Consider the following 19,167-nt stretch of genomic DNA (forward strand, 5'->3'; position numbering starts at 1 on the left):
ACATGGGTTCAAAATGTGGTTGAAAAACTAAGCTTTACATATTATAGTTGCTTTGGAAGCATTTCAGTGACTATATTTCAATGTTTGTATAGAAGTATAGTCATTTAAATAATGTTGAAAGAAACGTAGATGCCTAACAAAACTTGTCTGTTGAACCATATGTGGTCCTCCAGCCTTCTTATGACCAATACATCACCAAAACAGGAACTACATTTATTTTGGTTACTGTAGTGTTGATATTTAGTACAGCAAAAAGAGATTTATGCTGAATTTCAATGAATAGATCTGTATCTGTAAGCTCAAGATAATTTTAGGCTGCAATAGTTAACATTAGAGACAGAAAGAGGAGTTTGTTTCTCTATGACTGTCACATGTGACAACTCAGTGTTGTTGGACTATTGGCCTGCATCAATGCACACAAACAAGAATAGTAAACAAAAAAATGGCTGACACTCCTCTTACTCTCAGAGGAAAATGCAATGTTTAAAGATATGTTTCTGCATTAAAAAGTATTTTGATAACAACATTTCTAGCAAGAAATGTGCATTTTCATAATCTTCATTGATGACAAAGGTTTTGTCAGGCTTTCTATTGTTGCTATGGTGATTGCTATGGATGCTGCTGTTGCTGAAACCATGTAGTGATAGCATATTGTTTGAATCACTGTTTTTGTGTTGTGTAGTTATCTGAGCTGTTATTTGTTTTATTTCATGTAACTGTTTGATGATGTTCTATGAATAGAAAACATAGATTTTTTTAATGTGGAGATATGTTGAATGGAACAGTTCATTATAAATGGAGGGTCCTCTGGCTGTGCTGTAAAACAATAGATTAGAGACTTGTTTCTGTGATCTCTAACATTGTTAGAAAATGGTTTAGGGTCTCAAACTAATTACATAATCCCAGGCTATGAAAATAATGTATTGGGATTCTGATAGTGAGAAATATTACCTGTAAATAATAAAGGATTGCTGCATTGGCTATTTCACAGACAGTAACTGCAATTTGTCTTTTTGCATATTGCAGCAGTTTGGCAGTGTTGGGAGGAATTACAGATTGAATGCAACCCGCCCCCTGGCTCCCAGAAGGAACACGCCCTCCTGTTAGTATCTGACACTGAACCAATACATTTTTTATGGGATTTTAGTCTGTCAGTGTGTTTTCAGGTTTACCTGCCACTCCAGATTTCATTACAGACAAGCTATGGCAGAATTACTACAGCTACTTCATAATTTGAATATCCTCCATGTAGCTTTTACACTCTGCTTGACTGTTTATGTTTCTGGACAGGCAGTCTATGGGAGATCTTATGTTTGGTAATCACAAAGCGTTTTAATAAGGCCCAACTATCTTTGCAAACGCCTCAGTTCTGGGTCATCAGTTCTAATGAAAAACCCCAACAACAACACAACATTAGCAAATGAAATGTGGAACAGTTCAGAGAGTTACTCACCCTGACGTCATGCCTTGCATAAGCAGCCCTGTTGATAATGAATCAACAGAACACAACACATAAAAACATCTCCCGCGGAGAAACCTCTGCTATGGATGACACAGTTTGCATCCTAACCCAGATCACAAAAATACTCAGTTTCAAATCCACTGCAGGTATTATCCACAGCACATCCGCTGCTGATCACATCTAAATCCCAGACTTTCCCCCTAAACCCCATCACGGCAGAAATACTACCAAATCTTGGCCTCTACTTAGTGCTGTAAACAGTTCTTCCCCTGGCTTTAAAACATTTCTGTATTTTAAGAAATAACAGGCTAATGTCCAAAACTTTTCAATTTTAATGCTTTCAAAAAATACACAGTATGTAACACAGACATGGATGATCTTTTCCTCTCTGCTGAAACAAACTAACACAGAATGGTCTCATTGGTAATAAGCAGCAAATAAGTAACTCAACATTTACTCTTTGCATTCAAAATAATTTCGTTAAAAAGGTACCCCTTTTATTTGTTGATCAATTGAGATCAAGTTGAGAACTTTCAAGAACCACAAAATCCCTGATGAAACTCTCTTGCATATCATACCTCTTTCTCCCCTTGTATCATGTTTGCGTCTTCACGATTGTCCAATTACAATGCAAATTATATTTTTTAAAAAGATCTAAAAAAAAACAAACAGTTACAGCAGCTGTAATAGATATTTTTACCATAATTTATGAAATGACAACACATAATGTCAGAGTCATCGATTGTAATGATGAACTTATAGAGAATTATCAGCAACTCTGCAGCTCTCCTCTGCTTTACGCAGCTTTATAGCGAGTTCCAGCTCATTGTTTGGTTGTCTGGCTGCAACTTTAGCATTTCACTTGACTCACAGCGCTCTTATAGTGCTGTTTTCAGCCACAGCAAGCATCTGTTTTCAGAGAAAAAGGTCTAAAAACCCCACTGTACACTACCTGCACGAAACAGCAAAGAGACACACTTAGCTGTAGGCTAGCTGATGGACATAGTGGCGCATTTAGCAGCTAAAGAGCCAGATATTTCCCCCAGGAGTTCGTAGAGATTGAAAACAGAGTTAAAAGAGAGTGTGAATATTGGACTTACACTCACCAGGTGGACAACTCCAAATGAATGATAATGTTTCTCTGTAACTGCTATATGTGAGAATAAGCAACCGTGTGCTAACATTTTCTATATCAGCTTAGAAGGTGAAGATAAGTCAGCAGTGTTTCTGTAAGAGTGTGAGAGTGAAAGAAATACCAAAGGATTATGTGACCGGGAAACACCTTGAAGCAGGTGTAACACTGAAGTAGCAGATGGTGGATAGATATATATACACAATTGTCTTCAACTCCAACTAACCCCAGTTCAATTTACTATACCTTGTTACATCTTCACACTTTAGTTTAGCCTTGTTTATGTAAGTCATCATTGTAACTAAATAGGCATTGATGCGCTTTTCATCAGCTTCTAGAAATGCCATGACTTGCTGTGATTTGATCCCTTGTTTCTCCCTTTTTTAACTTACATTTTATCTTCTTTTCTTTCTTGTTCAGGCTGCTTGCCAAGTGTTACCTTTAATATGTGATACGTTTTCTTTTGTTGAATTTGGTGAAGATGCTCTGCAAGATTCTTGGTTCAGGACTTATGTGTAGCTTATGTGGCTCAAACATACATTTTTAAATCCGTGAGATCCCTCTATTACTTTTACACAGTTTGCCATGTTTGCATATTGCCATAGCAACCACAGACAGATGGATTTTATGTCTTGATTGTTCTGCATCTAATTGACTTTCTCATACCAGTCTGGTTCTGTGAAGTCTGGAGAGGCATTGGGGATTTTAAGCTGTTATTTGATGTTTTATTTAACTAAATGCTTCTACAGCACATCTCATGTTCACTTACATAATGACATGAACAAAAAAATACTATTCTAAATTAAATGTCATGTCCAGTTCATTCATATTCTGATTTCTCATGATCCAACTCACTGTGGAAAATATTAATGATCGTCTAATTTGCATCCACATCGTGTAATTTATCTCAGAGTTCATGCTCAGTCCACATCATTTTAGGAGTGTAATATTTCTTTGTAGTATGCACACAACTCATAGGGATGTCTGCACCACTCTGCTCAGAATTGTTACCACATGCTTTGGGAGTAGTTGTTTTGAGAGCTATAGTTACTATAGAAATGATGAATTTGAAACCATTGTCTGAAACCTGTTTTTTTTTTTTAACTTTGCTTTAATTTTCATTTTTATTATGATTCACTGGATAATTTTACCTGCTAATGCCTGTGAAAACAAATGAATCGTCAAATAAATTAATGTGGGAAAGAAAACTTACACGGTGGCTAACTATTTATAATGTGTGGACAATTACATCTTGCGAGCAGGGGACACAAATGGAAATAGCTTTGTTTTTTAAGTGGTCACAAGCTGAGAGGGACGTGAAGCACCGCTGTCCAAAAGCTGCTAAATGAAACAACACAATTACACTCAGCACTCTGACGCAGTTTAAAACCTAAAAATAATCCCACCTTCACACATTTCATGAGCGAGGTGCGAGTCAAAACAAGGCATCACACTGTCAATGTAGAACAAATATAGATAATTGTGTAATTGTGTCTGTTGTGACATTTTACTACACTTTATCGATCACTGCCATCTGACCAGGCCTTTTGTATTTGTAATAAACACTGTTACTCTCACAGGATGTCAAGTCCACCATCACTCTTGTGTAGCAAGTCAGGTCTCTGATTTGTAAGTGCAATCGATCAGGCTGGACACCGCCTGTCTGATCAATGCAAAAAGTGACATCAGGTGCCATCACCTGTCTCACCCCATTTCACTTGAACCTCCATTTTTGTCAGTACGCTTTTGCTCTTCCTGCATGTCAGTGATCATATGTGTGAAATGAGTTCTTGAGTCTCCTTGTGTAAATGTGATGGCTATTCATTTGCTGAATGATATGCTAGGGGAGAAGTGAGAAAGCCATTAATTCTTCAAGGGGAAAAAACCCCAAAAACAAGCAAAAAAAGCAGGTAATTATTTACATAGCCAGTTTTTTCATAAGACAGAAAATGCAGGTATTTACTTTGCAAATATTAAGAAAAGCTTCAAAAGGAAAGCCACATTGGATTTACAGTGCTGGAGCTGAATATCTTACAGTAAACACCATGTTTGGCTTCATATATTATGAGAATGTACAATTTCTATACTGTTTTTTTCTGTGCTTGTTTGTTAAGATCTGGAAAAAAAGACTTTACTTAACTGAAAACATTTTTTTTATCATTTATCATCAGTTTTTCATTACATCTTTTTATGTTAGCCTATTATCACTTTTTGAAGGCCATAAGCATCAATCAATGGCACTTCAACACACAAATGCAAAAATGCTATGGCTTGTTAGACTATGACATTAGGCTTCTTTAAACATCAGTGGCGTCATCTGCTTTGTCTTCATCCTGTTCAACACACAATGACGCAGTTTCCTTATTTTCTACCTACTTCAGTTTCTTGTCAGATTATTTCCAGTAAGAGTATCGCAGAAAGATCCAGTAATGATTTTTTTCTGCCATTTAGCCAGTGAAATTACATCAGGAAGACATGAAAGGAAGAAGCCAATGACGGGAAGCCATTTTAGACTTAAAAACATCAGCATCAGCAGCGAGGAGCTGAGTGGCAAAGCTGTCTATTACAATTCTCTGTGCGAACCTGATGAATCCCAGCAGGATCCACATCAGTCTGTAAATCACTCTCCCTCAAAATACTCATAATAAGCCCTGAGAGCAACTCATTGATAATGGCTTCACAGTGAATCGCAGCCATAAAGCTTCCCTGCTGACACCACAACACAATTCACAGTGAAATGCAACATAAAAACACATTTAAAAAGCTAATGCTGGTGCTGCTGTAAACAAAGGGTATGATTAGCTTTAAAAGATGTTCCTTTCAGCTTTATCGGGAGTTTATATTTACTTAGATTTGCTATGGCCTCAAAATCAAAATAGTTAAAGGTTTTATATTATAATATTACAACACTTGAGTTTTAGCATCATCTTCTCAGCTATACCAAACTAATGTAGTTTAATCCAAGAGCCAGGGATCGGAAAAATATTGGAAACACTTCTGAGTATAATGCAATACAATTCAACAGCACCACAAACCAAAGCCTCTAAAAAAGTTAAATCAACACCTGAAACAGTTTCAACAAAAACTGATTAACACAGTATGATTTATTGCAGGGCTGTTGTATTTGACTGTATATTTATCTCAAGGCTAAATATTTACATAAAATAATAGAAATACAGTAGTGCAATCAATGCCATGTAAAAATGAAATTTCTCAGATGAAGAAAAAACACATTTTTAGATTGGACTACTTGAAAGGCGCGCACCGTATCTCGACTTTAACCTGCCAAGGTTCAGAATTCATGCCGACTGCAGTATAGCCTTCATTCTGTCAATAAAATATTGTTGTCATGGCCACAACTTTTAATCTACTCTGTTCATTTTGGTTTCTAATTCATGTGTGGGAGACTGGTATGTGACAGTAAATGACTAAAAACTGATTACATGATAACAGTATGTTGGTATTTAACATGGATATCAAAATACTTCCATCACCAAAATAACATGTTTAAAACTAGAGTATTGCTATAAGTGCGAATGCCAAAATGCTCTTCCTTTTATACAATATATGCAATTATGTGAGCATTTTGCGTGTCTACTTGTATCTCTTGTATGAGAGTGTATCATAGGAGTGAGGAGAGTGGACTCTAAGGTAGAAACATAATAATGTGCAACACTTTTGACCTTTGGGTTTTTGCACACAAGACATTTTCTGAAACTCACACAAGTAGTAATAGATGCAGGAGTTGATGTTTCTCATGATTCCCTGCATGTAGCCACGACTTAAATGTCAGAGAGTCACAGATGTCAGAGAAGTTTCCAGACTTCTATTGACCGAAAATGACCCCTTCTGCATGTGATTACGAAGCCCCCCAAACCTAGAGACGACCTTTTCCAAGATATGTAGATGTGGGACAGAAAAAGGTAAATGTCAACAATGGAGCACTGGCATGATTGGGGGGCAATGTGTCCATAAAAGGTGCTTTCCGTTTGCACTGTTTGTTGCCACTTACTCCTGCCAGCAGAGCAAATCTCAGTATCTAACCTCTGTGCTGCTTCAGTTGGTTTGCAAAAGCATTTACACAAAAAAATACTCTTCATAATTCGAATCTCTTCAATTACAGCACAGTTAACTCTAATTCAGGTCAAACTGTTGGCAGCACTGTTTGCCAGCTCTTTGTTTTGGCAAGATTTAGTGTGTACATCGATGATTGGCTTATGGTAATGAGATTTAGCAGAAAGCAGGGATCATAACATACAAAAACATAAAACCATGCAGAGAGCTGAACTGCTCGTGACCGACAGTAGAGCAAAGATCATCGTCCTCATCAGCATCTTGTTCTCGTCCTAGTTCCAAATCAAGATGTTGTTTAAGAGTAAAGGAACACCTAATTGTTCATTACAAAGTCAAATCATGGCCTCCTTTATGGGTCATTTAGTCAGTTAAACCAATCTGCTGCACAGTATTGCCAACATGTGTAACCACCTACTGTGTAAATCACTGGATTGATTACAGAAGTGTCTGTACATTTACCTCTGATTACCCCCTACAGAGTTAAGCACGCAAGGACAAATTTGATATATAACATCCACAGACATTCCTTTATATCATCTGCTACCTCAGATATTACTTTTTAAGTGCATGTTGACCAATATTATATTTCAAGGCTGTTACATTGCCCCATTGATGAATGTGTAACTGTTAAAATGTCTAAGGGTGTATAGGGGTTATATAATGACTTTCTGGAGTATTTGTGCATTGTGAGACATTTTCATAGGACTTACTCCACAGCTTTTTTTGTATGTTATTTCCATGTTAATGTCCGAACTGTTGCAATTCCTCTAGTCAAATTTCAGTGAATCAGTTAATTATTATCATTAACGTTATTTTTTGCATAAAGTCCTATCTTTGACTTCTTCCCAGGAAGCTCTTTGCTCCATTATATTTTCTCCTGTTTTTGTGTTATATTTGTGTTTTGTGTTATAAGCACGCTACTTTAAGCATTATAACTCATGTTGGGTATTCTGTTTAGTATTGTGGTTTAAGAGGAAAGTCTCATTTGTTTTTAATTTTTCTAAACAAAAACTTTCTATGCAAGGAGGTGAGTGTTTGTCCAGATTTTTGAACTGACCCCTGTTGACCTCTCCTCCCAAGTGGCAACTTGAAAGAATACAGGCCGGACCTCCTGAGAAGACCATGGCTGACAAAATAACTAAATTAACCAAGTGCCACAGTGTTTATGATGGCTACATGCCAATCAACAAAAAATGAGCTACTGGGAGGAAAATTCTGATTATGTGGGTGTGAAGACACTACAATACAGAGGCGTATTTGTTTCTAGATTCTGCCTACTAACACACAAAATATTTAGCCATTGCTCCTTTGGTCCTAAATCAACTCTATTTATTGTTTTTTGGGAGTCTAATGACACCAGACATTTACGTAAATTAAATTTGGCTTAACTAAACAGGTAGACAGGAAGAAGCAAAGCAACAAAATGTTTGCAGCAGGAAAAAGCATAGAAATCAACCATTTGTATCAAACTACCTGTAACTTCTAAGTTGTATAATTACAAATAAAATCAGCTGATTATAGTGACTTTTGCAGAATAGTTCAGGAACCTTTAGTGCCGCAAGAAGGTGTGCTATTTTAGACGTGTACTCAACAACATAAAGTTATTGAGTTATTGCGCTTCCTGGTTGGAAAATGTGCACAGATAGTGGTGATAGAGAGACAAAACAAAAACAAAGTACATACATGTGGCATGCGGTCTTCTGTGAAGTCTACATACATAAATTTACAAAATCCTGCATTCTGGCAGGTATTTCTCTAAACAGTTCAGTAAATTGATGTCATTATGTTATTGTTGTGTCCATCTGAAGCACTTGATCATATTACCAAAGCAGAGTTTAGTCAAATTGGTCTCAAATTAATTTGGACATCTGGTGAAAATCCGTTTTTCTCACTGTAGCAGTGCAGTATGGTGTATTCATTTACAGTAAGAAGCAATAAGAAAAACACACACATCCCAATACCCAATAGGATGGGTGCTGAAAAAAGAAACGTGCATAGTTGAACAGAGAGATCCGCACTGCAAACGCTTGAACCGTCACAGCAGAAAATAAAAAGTCCTTTTAAACAGGAGCTATTTGGTGTGCAAATCTCTCTGTTGAACTTGGCGTAGTAATTTTCAGTACGTCTTCATCATTGTTTCTCATGATCTTGTGATGCAATTAAACAGTCTGCCTGCAGTTCATAGCACAGAAAATGCACTGCGTGACTATAGTGTGCAAGGCGGAATTAAGATAAGATATTCTCTAACCTATAAAAAGTTTTAAGTATTCTTCTGACATGTTCATTAGGCAACTTCAACTTATTTTAAGGAAAAAAAGTCACTTTATAGGTTTTAATGAGCGTATAATGAGTCACCATTAGTCATCATGTCAGTGTGGTTCCATCAAGAACGTGGGAATAAGTAATCAGATGAAAAAAAAAGTAATATCACAATTTAAAAATATACAATTACTTTTACCATTAATTAAGTCATGTTCTATATTTACAATCTTACCAAAAGTATAATAAGTACCTACTCATTATGAAACCGCCTCTGTGAGTGATACGTTATTACATATTATATTATTGGATTTTTATTACTCATGCATTACCATAAGCAGCATTTTAACATAGTAGGCTCAAATGGAGCTAATCTACTTAATAAGCTTTGGGTAGTTTAAGCTCTACCTATGCATTGAATTTTATGAACTGATGCCGTGTTTTGTCTTCAAAATCTTCAATATAATTAGTAACTTTAGGTGTCAAATAAATGGAGTTAAAGAGTACATTTGACTCATAAATGCAGTAGAGTAGAAGTACAAGAAAAGACATATATAGAAATACATAACTTGCAAATGTCTCTAAATTGTATTCAAGTACAGTACTGAGTACTTACTTACATTACACCACTCCTGACAAGTTAAAATCTGTTTTAATGGAATCTGTGTATGTGAGCTTGAAAATGCCATAAAAACCTGACTCATGTCATTCTGAAGCAGCAAAACTCTCTCGATATTTACAGTTATACTGGGTAAGGGGTCATACATATACCAGCTAAATGGCTGATGTTGCATGATTTTTGTAGGAGTTTTCATGTCACATACCTGTTAGACAAACCCCTCTGTGCCTCAAATAATAATAGCAGCTGGTGTATTTAACACAAGCCTACATGTTGTTTTGATGTTTGTGACTTTATTCTATTTTAGTCCTACAGATATATAACAAGGCAAACGGTAGATAATGTGTTGTCATATATTTTTGTACCACTACAATGGTATTAACCAGCACAACGTGTTTCCCCAGCTATCTTAAGGCATCAGCGGTACACATCAGATTATGGTGTCAGCCCCTCAGAATCAAAGAGAAATGCTTCTTTCTAGATTAACTATTTTCCACTGACATTCATACGGAGAGAGAAATCCATTGCAGAAGAGGCAGAAGAAGAGAGACCAATTTCTCAACCAACCCAAGCCACAGCAGTCATGATCACAATCATGATCAAAGACACACTCCACTGTTTACAAATTACTTGGTAAAATAGATATATTCATGCCGGCGAATGTCCACCTTTGATTGAAAGCAACAAGCTCTCCCCCCTGTCGTCTCTGGGGATTGTCAAAAGGCATTTGGCGAACAGAAAATCATTAAACGTAATGGAAGCAGACAGGGCAGGAAAAGTGGGCTCCTGATAAGTGAATTAGAGTAAAATTCTGCATTTTGGTTAAACCTTGTGAAAGTCTACACTGAACATTAATGAGGATGAAAACAGGACTTTTTTATGTGGTGTGACTCAAACACACATGAAATGATGCTTTGATGACTCACCTCTTGCTGTAAATCCTTGATGATTTTGGTTTTTTTCTCCATCTCCACTTTAATTAATTTGATCTGGAGACAGAGAGAACAGAAGAAGAATAATCACACTGAATCACCAGCTTCACTGTCATTCAATGAACATTTAAAAAAAAAAAACATATTATAATTATACCAATTCATACAATGTACTTAAATTAAGTGCATTGAATGGATGTACGTAATTATGACACTTTAGAATCTGATTTACTGTACTCCAATATTATAATATTTCTAATATCTCTTTCTTTTCCCTTTTTAAAGTCAAGGTCACATTTTTTTTCACTTTCAATCAAAGCACCCTGGAGAACTATAAACTCGATCACACCAGTTGACTCACATCCCCAAGCAGGGCATGATAACATAAAAGGTCATGTTTGAACCGTTCAGTCACTGCCACTTCCCCCGAGAATGGAAAATATAAAAATAAAGACACATTGAAAACATAAGAGGAGGAAAGAAAAAAAACAAAAAAACTCATGGTGCAGCATTTAGTTTGATTATTAAGGTCATTGAAAAAAAAAAGAAAGAAAGTTGAAGCAAAAAAAAAAAAAAAAAAAAATCAATCAATAAATAAATAAAATAATGCAGCCTCTATGCATTAGCACTGAAGTGTACCAAATGTTTGTGATGATGCTAGTGTAAGCAGAAAAAAATAAAAATTGTGTCAGGCAGCATTTGATTTATTATCTTTAATTTAACTGATATGAGCAGTGTTGGTAAGTTTACATGTAGGCAGTATATCGAGGCTCCTTCCATAAATGATCACTGTTCCTCATAAATTGACAGAACCGCAGAGGCCCCTGACTATAGTGAAATTCAAAACACAGTATTTCACTTTCAGATGGCCACCTATCAAGGCTAAAATACTTTTTAATTTCTGATAAAAACTGCTGCCACGTAGTATATTTCCCTTGTGTCTTGCAAAGTTAGTTTAGCATAACAAGTGTCCAGAAATGTTCCATCCGCGACTCTCTGATTGCAGCACATATGATTTGCCGAGGCATTTATTCCTGCAGTGAGCGACTGCCTATTTTCCACTGTGTGCCTGACTTAATAGCCCATATGCTCATCATGTCAGAGTGATATCTTTTTTTATCGCAATCCTTTTATCATGAGCTCAGCATGTCTTGCTGGTGCAGGCCTGTGGCTTGTGTTTAGCAAACAGACAGAGGTTCAAACACCAAGTGCAGATGGAAAACTGCTGCCAATGGCTACCATATATCTACACAAATGAATTATCTATGTGTCTGTGTTGGAGGGAGGTGGGGGTTAGGAGGGAGGTGGTTAGATAGGTCAAGGTTTTGTCTTTCTTTCTGTTTGTCATCCTGTAAAGACGGCTTTAGAACGTTGTGTGTCCTTCAGAGAGGTCGTCAAGATAGGCCTGAGGACAAAGAGGAAAAGATTCATGGTGCTGGTGACCTCATACCAGGTATGCACCTCAGGGAACTGTAAACTAAGCCTCACCAGTTGACTCACATCCCCGAGCACGGCATGATAACATCAAGGTTCATGTTTGAGCCTTTCAGTCACTGCTGCAGCCTGCAGGACTGGTTCAAAAAACACCCTGCTGCAGCATTTAGGTTTTCAGTTAAAAATTGTTAGTTGTTGTTGTTTTAGCTCTATATGTCAGGTGGAATGTAAAAAATTAGAGATTAGGAAAATGAAGCATAGCATAAGTGATGTGTTTTATTGGTCTTAAACTGGATTACAGTACCAGTCAAACACACGCCTTCTCATTCCTTTGTATGAAAATGTAACCAAAGTTTTGACTGGTTCTGTAGGTGAAACCAATGCAATGTTGTTTTCTGACAATTATACAGTAAATGTACTGCTTAATGAAACATGTCTGTCTGGTTGAACAGCACAAAGTCATTAAAAATTTGGAACATTTGCGTTTTCCTAAATTATTATTTTTTTCTTTTTTGCTTGAATTATGAATCATGTGGTGCTGAACAATTTAACCGACTAATTAATTGATTAGTTAATCGGCAAAAAATTGTATCTACAACAGTTTTAACAACTAATAAATAAGCTTTAATTAGCTTCAACTAAAATGTTCACTATATTACTTTAGTGTGCGATTTCGACCTGATGATTGTGTTTAAATAAAATGCGAGTAATGCAATGTTTATAGGATGTTTGGCCATAGCCAATTTGCAGTCTTTGTCCCTGGTTGGGCTTTTAATGGATACAATACATAGTAAACAACTACTATAGGCCTACAGACCAACAGCAGACATACTACCAATACCAATACCAATACAACCAATACTACAAATGACACTTAAGAACAATGATTGAAAATGATGATTAAGAACAAAAGGCATGAGCATTAACATGCATGCTGTAGAGACCCATGTATCATAGTATTCACAGATTTGCCTGAGTATTGAAATCTTTAAAATATTTTTTTTTTTTTATTTCTGATGGCAGGGTATTCAAAATCAGAGGGCCTTTGACTGGAAAAGAGGATTGACCAATGGTTGTTTTGTGTTTTCCTGGTTTGCAGTCTCCCCTTGTAGTGGCTGCTTTAGTATTATAGTTTAAAAATCATTTGACTGACTAGTTCTGGATCAAGGCCATTCAAATACTAAAAAGACATTTTATGTAAGAGGGATTTATAAAATTCTCAAAGCTTAATAAATTATACTTTTTCGGAATTTTACAATACTTCCATTTTATTGGCTTCTGATCCAATATTTTCAAAGTTTGTTTGTATAATGACACAGATTTCACTATTGATTAGGTTGCCTGGCCCCCGACGGTTACACAATGACAAAGATGCAATAAAATCATGTTGTGTGTATATAGTTGGGCAGCCTTTATGGGTAAGCAATATCTTATAAGTTGAAAACAGTTAAGGTTAGTCTTAACAATCTTAAACACTTTCCAAATATCAGCTTCAAAATTTAATAGGGAATCCAAGACAACATCTAGATATTTGACATTTACTTTCTCTATTTCCTTCTGATCCATAGTTATTAGAAAGCTACGTTTCACTTTCGTCTTATTGAAAAGCACATTTAAAAAGTTTTTGTACAGCTTAGAGTCAGGAAATTACTTTGAAGCCATTCGCCTTTTCAGTAACTCTGTATCCTGTTGGCACCCGATCTCTTTACAGCTGTCTGCTAACTGATCAATGGATATGCAAAAGAGCAGTGGTCCCAAGATAGAAACTTGTGGTATGCCCATTTTGCAATTAAAAAGTATCACAGTATCAAAGGCATTTTGTGGCTGAAAAATAATTCTCCCACTACTTTACCATCATCTAGATGCCTCTAAATCATTTCTGAACGATATTATGTAGCCATTTCAGTTGAATATATTGGTCAACACCCAAATTGTTTTGGATGTAGATGCTTGTTTCGTTCAAGAAAATTAATCAATAACTTTCAAGATTGCAGGGGGAATTTAGATCGGTCTATGATCACAAGCTTGGTCAGGTGTTCCAGACATATAAATTAGAGTTTTAATTCTTTGCTTTCCCAGGAAATTCCCCAGTAGTGATGGATAAATTCATTTTTTACATGCCTCGTTGAAGTATATACCTACTATTTGAAATGAAATTAGTGTCTAACCCAAACATTCAAACAGCCTTTGAATTATTTAATTGATAAATCATTTGTTGAATTTTACCTTGATCAGTCTGTGTGCTGGAAAGGGAATTTGCTGTGTCATTTGCTGACGTCTCTATCACTTTAAAGTTTGCTGCCAGTTCCTCCACTGATTGGACAAAATAGGCATTAAGTGCATTTGCAATTACCATGCTATCAGAACTGATTTACATTAATTTACATTTAATTGAATTATTCCTTTTCCCTGATTAGACTCTCATTTAGTAGGTCTATTTATATGCCTCCAAAAGAGATGAGCTATTTCCTCACATTGGCTTAATCAACAGCAAAAAGTAGGCATTCTTTGCTTTTCTCGATTCACTGACCACTTTAAAAGGTACAACTATCAATGTATAATGATTTGTTTAATGTGAGATCCCTCATTTTCATTATTTGAGGAATATCATTATTGATCAAAGGCAGTCAGCCTTTTTTTAAACCATATTTTAATGGCTCTATACATTTTTGTATTTACAAGTGAAACCATCAACAGATTTCGAAATTTATTTAAATCACATGTTTGTAGAACTGAATCTCAATTTATGTTCCTTTCTTCACTCTCAAACAGGGATTTCGTTCTTTTCAATCCCACTCTGCAAATGTTTGTTGTTTGGTCTATAGCAAACATTTCTGGGATCAATGGTCAAATTATGATTAGACAGATATTTCAGTTAATTATGTGTTATGTGACTCACTCATATTTATTCATAAACATTATATTAGAAGAAGTGTTTTACTTAATAATTTTGAGTTTTACTGCCTTTGTCTAAACTATTTATGTTAAAATCTCCAAGTAATACAGTTTTACTGTGACAATGGTAACTGGACTAAAATAAATGGACTGCATTGATATAGTGCCTTTCTAGTCTTCCAACCACTCAAAGTGCTAACAACCCACATTCGCCCGTTCACACAGACACACACGTTCATACACTGATGGCACAGCCATCAGGAGCAATTTGGGTTTCAGTATCTCGCCCAAGGACATGCAGACTGGGGAGCCGTGGATTGAACTGCTGATCTTTCGATTGGTGGATGGCCCACTCTACCTCCTGAGCCACAGCTGCCCCATTTAACAGTTTAACAGTTCATCTAAATCACGATAAAATGATACATTTTAAGACAAAGGATTATAGTGAATTACAATGTTGAAACTCATCTTAGGTGACAAGACAATATTTAAGATTAAACATTCATATACATCAAACGTTTCTAGATTCATTTCAGAGAACTTCAGGGTGTCTCTGTTATAAATAAGGACTACCCCTTCTTTTCCCAATAGTCTGTGTTTTCTGTAACAAGCATACCCAGGAACATCAATCATAGTTAAAATATTATTGTTCACCCAAATTTGACTCAGAGCCAGGAAATCCAAATTATAATCTATCAATAGATGTTGAATCTGATCTCCCTTTGAAATATTTAAATGACCTCCAAAAGCTTTTTGTTTAGACTTTAAGACCCAGATTACCTCCGAATGGTTTGAAAATACCTGAGTTTGTTTTGTTTAAGACAAATAGCTGTCTCACGTCTCTCTTAGTGAAAGCTGATGCTGAGATGTTGATGTTCAGAAGACAGTATGTCATCATCTGATAACAATGAATATCTGTACAAAATGTCATACAAATCCATCCAATACTTGCTTAGATATTTCAGTCTGTGTCAAAGTTGTGGTAGTATTTATTATAGCTTCTGATGTGCAGAACATTCACTGCAAAATGCAGCAGAGATTGACTCATATGTAATTACTTGTACCTACTGGCATATTTAGTCACTTTTTATTTTGGTCTGTGTGTTGTTGGTGTTTTCTGCACATCAGAAGCTGCAATACATATTACCATGTTTACAGAGGTGTTCTTTTTAATCTTGAATCTAAGCAGGGTGATAAATGCCATTTGACAGAACATAAATGTCAAATTCAAAACATAAGACTCTGCAAAAGGGTCTGTGGTCTCAGGAAAATGCCATGAATGTCATTTGAAATGTTACTGTACACAGTGCAGATGATTTGATTGTTGATCGTAATGTCACGGTGCACATTAAACCTTGTGACTGCGCATAAGAATTCGGGACTGTAGCAGGACAAGCTTTTCATTAGCATGAATTGAAATCCCAGAGGCATTCTGTTGCTAGTATAGCCAGTCAGGCTTCATGGTGATTTGTTGATAAGGAGTTTTGTGTCTCTTTGAATGTATGAGGATACAAATGTGGGACAATAAAATAAGGTGGAGCACATGCATAGGCATAATTTTTCAACAATGCGACATCTCCATGGACAAGCTACAGTACATTTAAATGAATTTGCGTTTATAACAATAGACTTAAACTGGGGCTTAAACATAACGGTTACAGCAGTTTCGGATAAGAGGCTAGTGGAGTTCAGTTAATTCAATAGACATACAGGTTTATAATAAAAATGTTTTTGTTTAAAGGTATTGTTTATTTATGGGAATTATCCTACACATCCACAGTGGAGCCCCTGCTATTTATGTGGTGTTAAGTTATTAAGTTCCCTTTCATAATTCAAACAGTCCAAAAAGTACATTAATACAAAAAATGGAAATACAATCAAAGCAGATTATATATAGGTTAAAAAATGTGATAAAAAAAATGGTTAATTCATTATTAGAAAATACAGCCAGATGCACAATTATCATTTTAAGGAATAACTGAAAGAAAAAAAAGTAAATGTAATGTACATTTAGATATATGGCAACTAATGGTGACATCAAAACATCAAATTAATTGCAAAGCATTGTTATCAACTATACTATAGAAAAATAATAAAATATAAAATAATAAAACAACAATATCAGGCAGACTCCAAGTGTGATCAGTCATAGTCATTCTGATATAGAGCTAATTGGTGGTTAAAATAGCAATGGACTGTAGAACAAAACACATCCATTAATTATTTTGTCATGATTAGTAAAGTGACCAAAGGTGAACTTGTTTCAATTGACAACAGCATCTCTTCTTAAGACCTTCAATATTCATATCTAACCATGATGGTCACACATGACACACATTCAATCTGTTCACATCTGCCCATTTAATTGGATTTAGATGTTACATTGTTCTCATAAACTAGTCATATACAGCTGCATCTTAAGTATTACACTTGAATTAAGTCATTACAATTTTAATCAGAATATCATCTGCATACATGACAATGTAATATTCAAGCTTCAGTTGTTTATAATCGTTTGTAAAAACAAAAACTGTGTATAGCTGAAATGATTAAGTACATTTATTTATTGATTAACAGAAAACAAAAAAGCCACTATTTTAATGATCTAATTATTTATTCTTGTCAGGTCTTATCAAGTTAAAAAGCACAATATTCACTGATTGCAATGTCAATAAATCCATTTGTCGATCAATGGAAAATTAACCAGCAACTATTTTGATGATCGAATTGTCATTTTATTCCAACATTTGCCGAATTTAGCTTCTGAGATGTGATGATTTAATGCTTTTCTTTGTCATACAGTATAGAAAACTAAATATCTAGACTTTGGACTGTTGATTAAATAAGACATTTGAAGATGTAATCCTTTGACTCTAGTTGAAGCCCTAATCCTATATGATAAACATGGATGGATGGATGGATGGATGGATAGAAACAACTAATTAATAAAAATAATCATCTGTTATTATTTCATTAGCCAGACAGTGTTCAAAATGCCTGTGTAGAATTTAATTAGATGCAGAGTGACATTCAGTTAAGCAAGGCTGCATTAAAGTACCATGTCCGAGGTATTAACCCCCCCTCCCCAGGTTAATACCTCAAGAGCACCACACAAAGTCAAGCATTAATGTTTTTTTCTCCCGTGAATCTTCTTTCTTTCTTTTCTTTTTTTTTACTGGAGCCTGTGTATTAAAACATTTGGGAGATACAGATAGAAAGACGGAATGGTTGATCCTTTGTATGGAGAGGTGGCGAAACAGATGGATAGGTGTTGTTAGCGTCATAATGCCTTTGTTCAATCTTGTTAATGTTTGGGTGGGGGTTGGGCAGACGGGACACAAAGCACTCTCTCGCTATTTCTGAGATTTTCAATTAAGTGGTGAGGCAAGGAGCCGAAAGAGCTGGCTGCTGGCTAATAAGCGTGGCTCACTGAGGGGCCTGTGTGACAGGTGACGGGGCTGGTTAGAGAAGACCGGATGTTGATGGTCAGGTTAGTTCTGTCTTACCGTGGCCTGCTGCTTCTCTGCTCTCTCATTTGCCTCGTCCAGCTGCTTCTGCAAGGCTGCCTGGAGGGATTTCATCTCCTCTCTGTCAAGTTAGAAACATTCTGTTAGCACATCTTTCTCACACTCTCAGAGGCCTAAAAGTCTCTGACATTGAATGGCTTTCTTCACTCTATTGTTTAAGGTTAACTTTAGTTGGACCTTTGAGCCCCAACTCTTTGGATATATTTAATTGTGCTCAAGAGTAATTTTTTTAATTGCATGACAAACATCAAGTTTTGCATGAGTGACATTTGTATTAATGCAAAGCAGTTGGTAAACAAATATGTTGAAATAATATTGTAATTTTAAGTTTCACAAATTCAAAATTTAGGAAGCACACATTGTGACTTAATATTTGCAACATTGAATTTTGACACTTAATGTCCACCGTATAAATGAATGAATTACATTTACCTTATTTACAGTGTAAACATAATTCACATGCATGAATCTTTTATCTTTCCTAGTTTGAATATAAGCATTCAGCTGCAGGCGTTATTTTCCCCTGCCGTGTATGGCTAGTTATCCCTTAAATAAGTGCAAAGACTCACATTAATGCACCTTTTAACAAAGATTAACCAAGATACAAAAAAGTCAGCTTGATTCCATGTCAATGGGGAGATGTAGTATAAGGAAAACACAGTATGTAGTATTCATTTTGTTGTATTATGTAGTAGCCTATGAGCATTTGGAACACCCAACACTGATTTTATTCATGCTGTATGAAGACATGTGCTGCATTCATTATGCGTTTAACATAAATGTTAATGAAATAGAATGCAATGAGTATTTCAGTACCGTTTGATGCTCCTGTG

General features: G+C 35.8%; 1 protein-coding gene across 1 annotated transcript in view; it reads right to left on the reverse strand.

Annotated features, from left to right (window-relative positions):
- The window catches only part of luzp2 (leucine zipper protein 2), a 139,436-nt gene that overhangs the window by 54,046 nt on the left and 66,223 nt on the right, over positions 1 to 19,167 (reverse strand). Inside the window, exons 5-6 of the mRNA XM_062433566.1 lie at positions 18,314 to 18,395; positions 10,473 to 10,535 (exon numbers count right to left, since the gene is read on the reverse strand). Of these exons, the coding sequence (XP_062289550.1) occupies positions 10,473 to 10,535; positions 18,314 to 18,395 (145 nt within the window). The remainder of the gene's footprint in view (positions 1 to 10,472; positions 10,536 to 18,313; positions 18,396 to 19,167) is intronic.

The sequence above is a fragment of the Scomber scombrus genome, chromosome 1 (genome assembly GCF_963691925.1).
Source record: "Scomber scombrus chromosome 1, fScoSco1.1, whole genome shotgun sequence".
Lineage (NCBI taxonomy): Eukaryota > Metazoa > Chordata > Actinopteri > Scombriformes > Scombridae > Scomber > Scomber scombrus.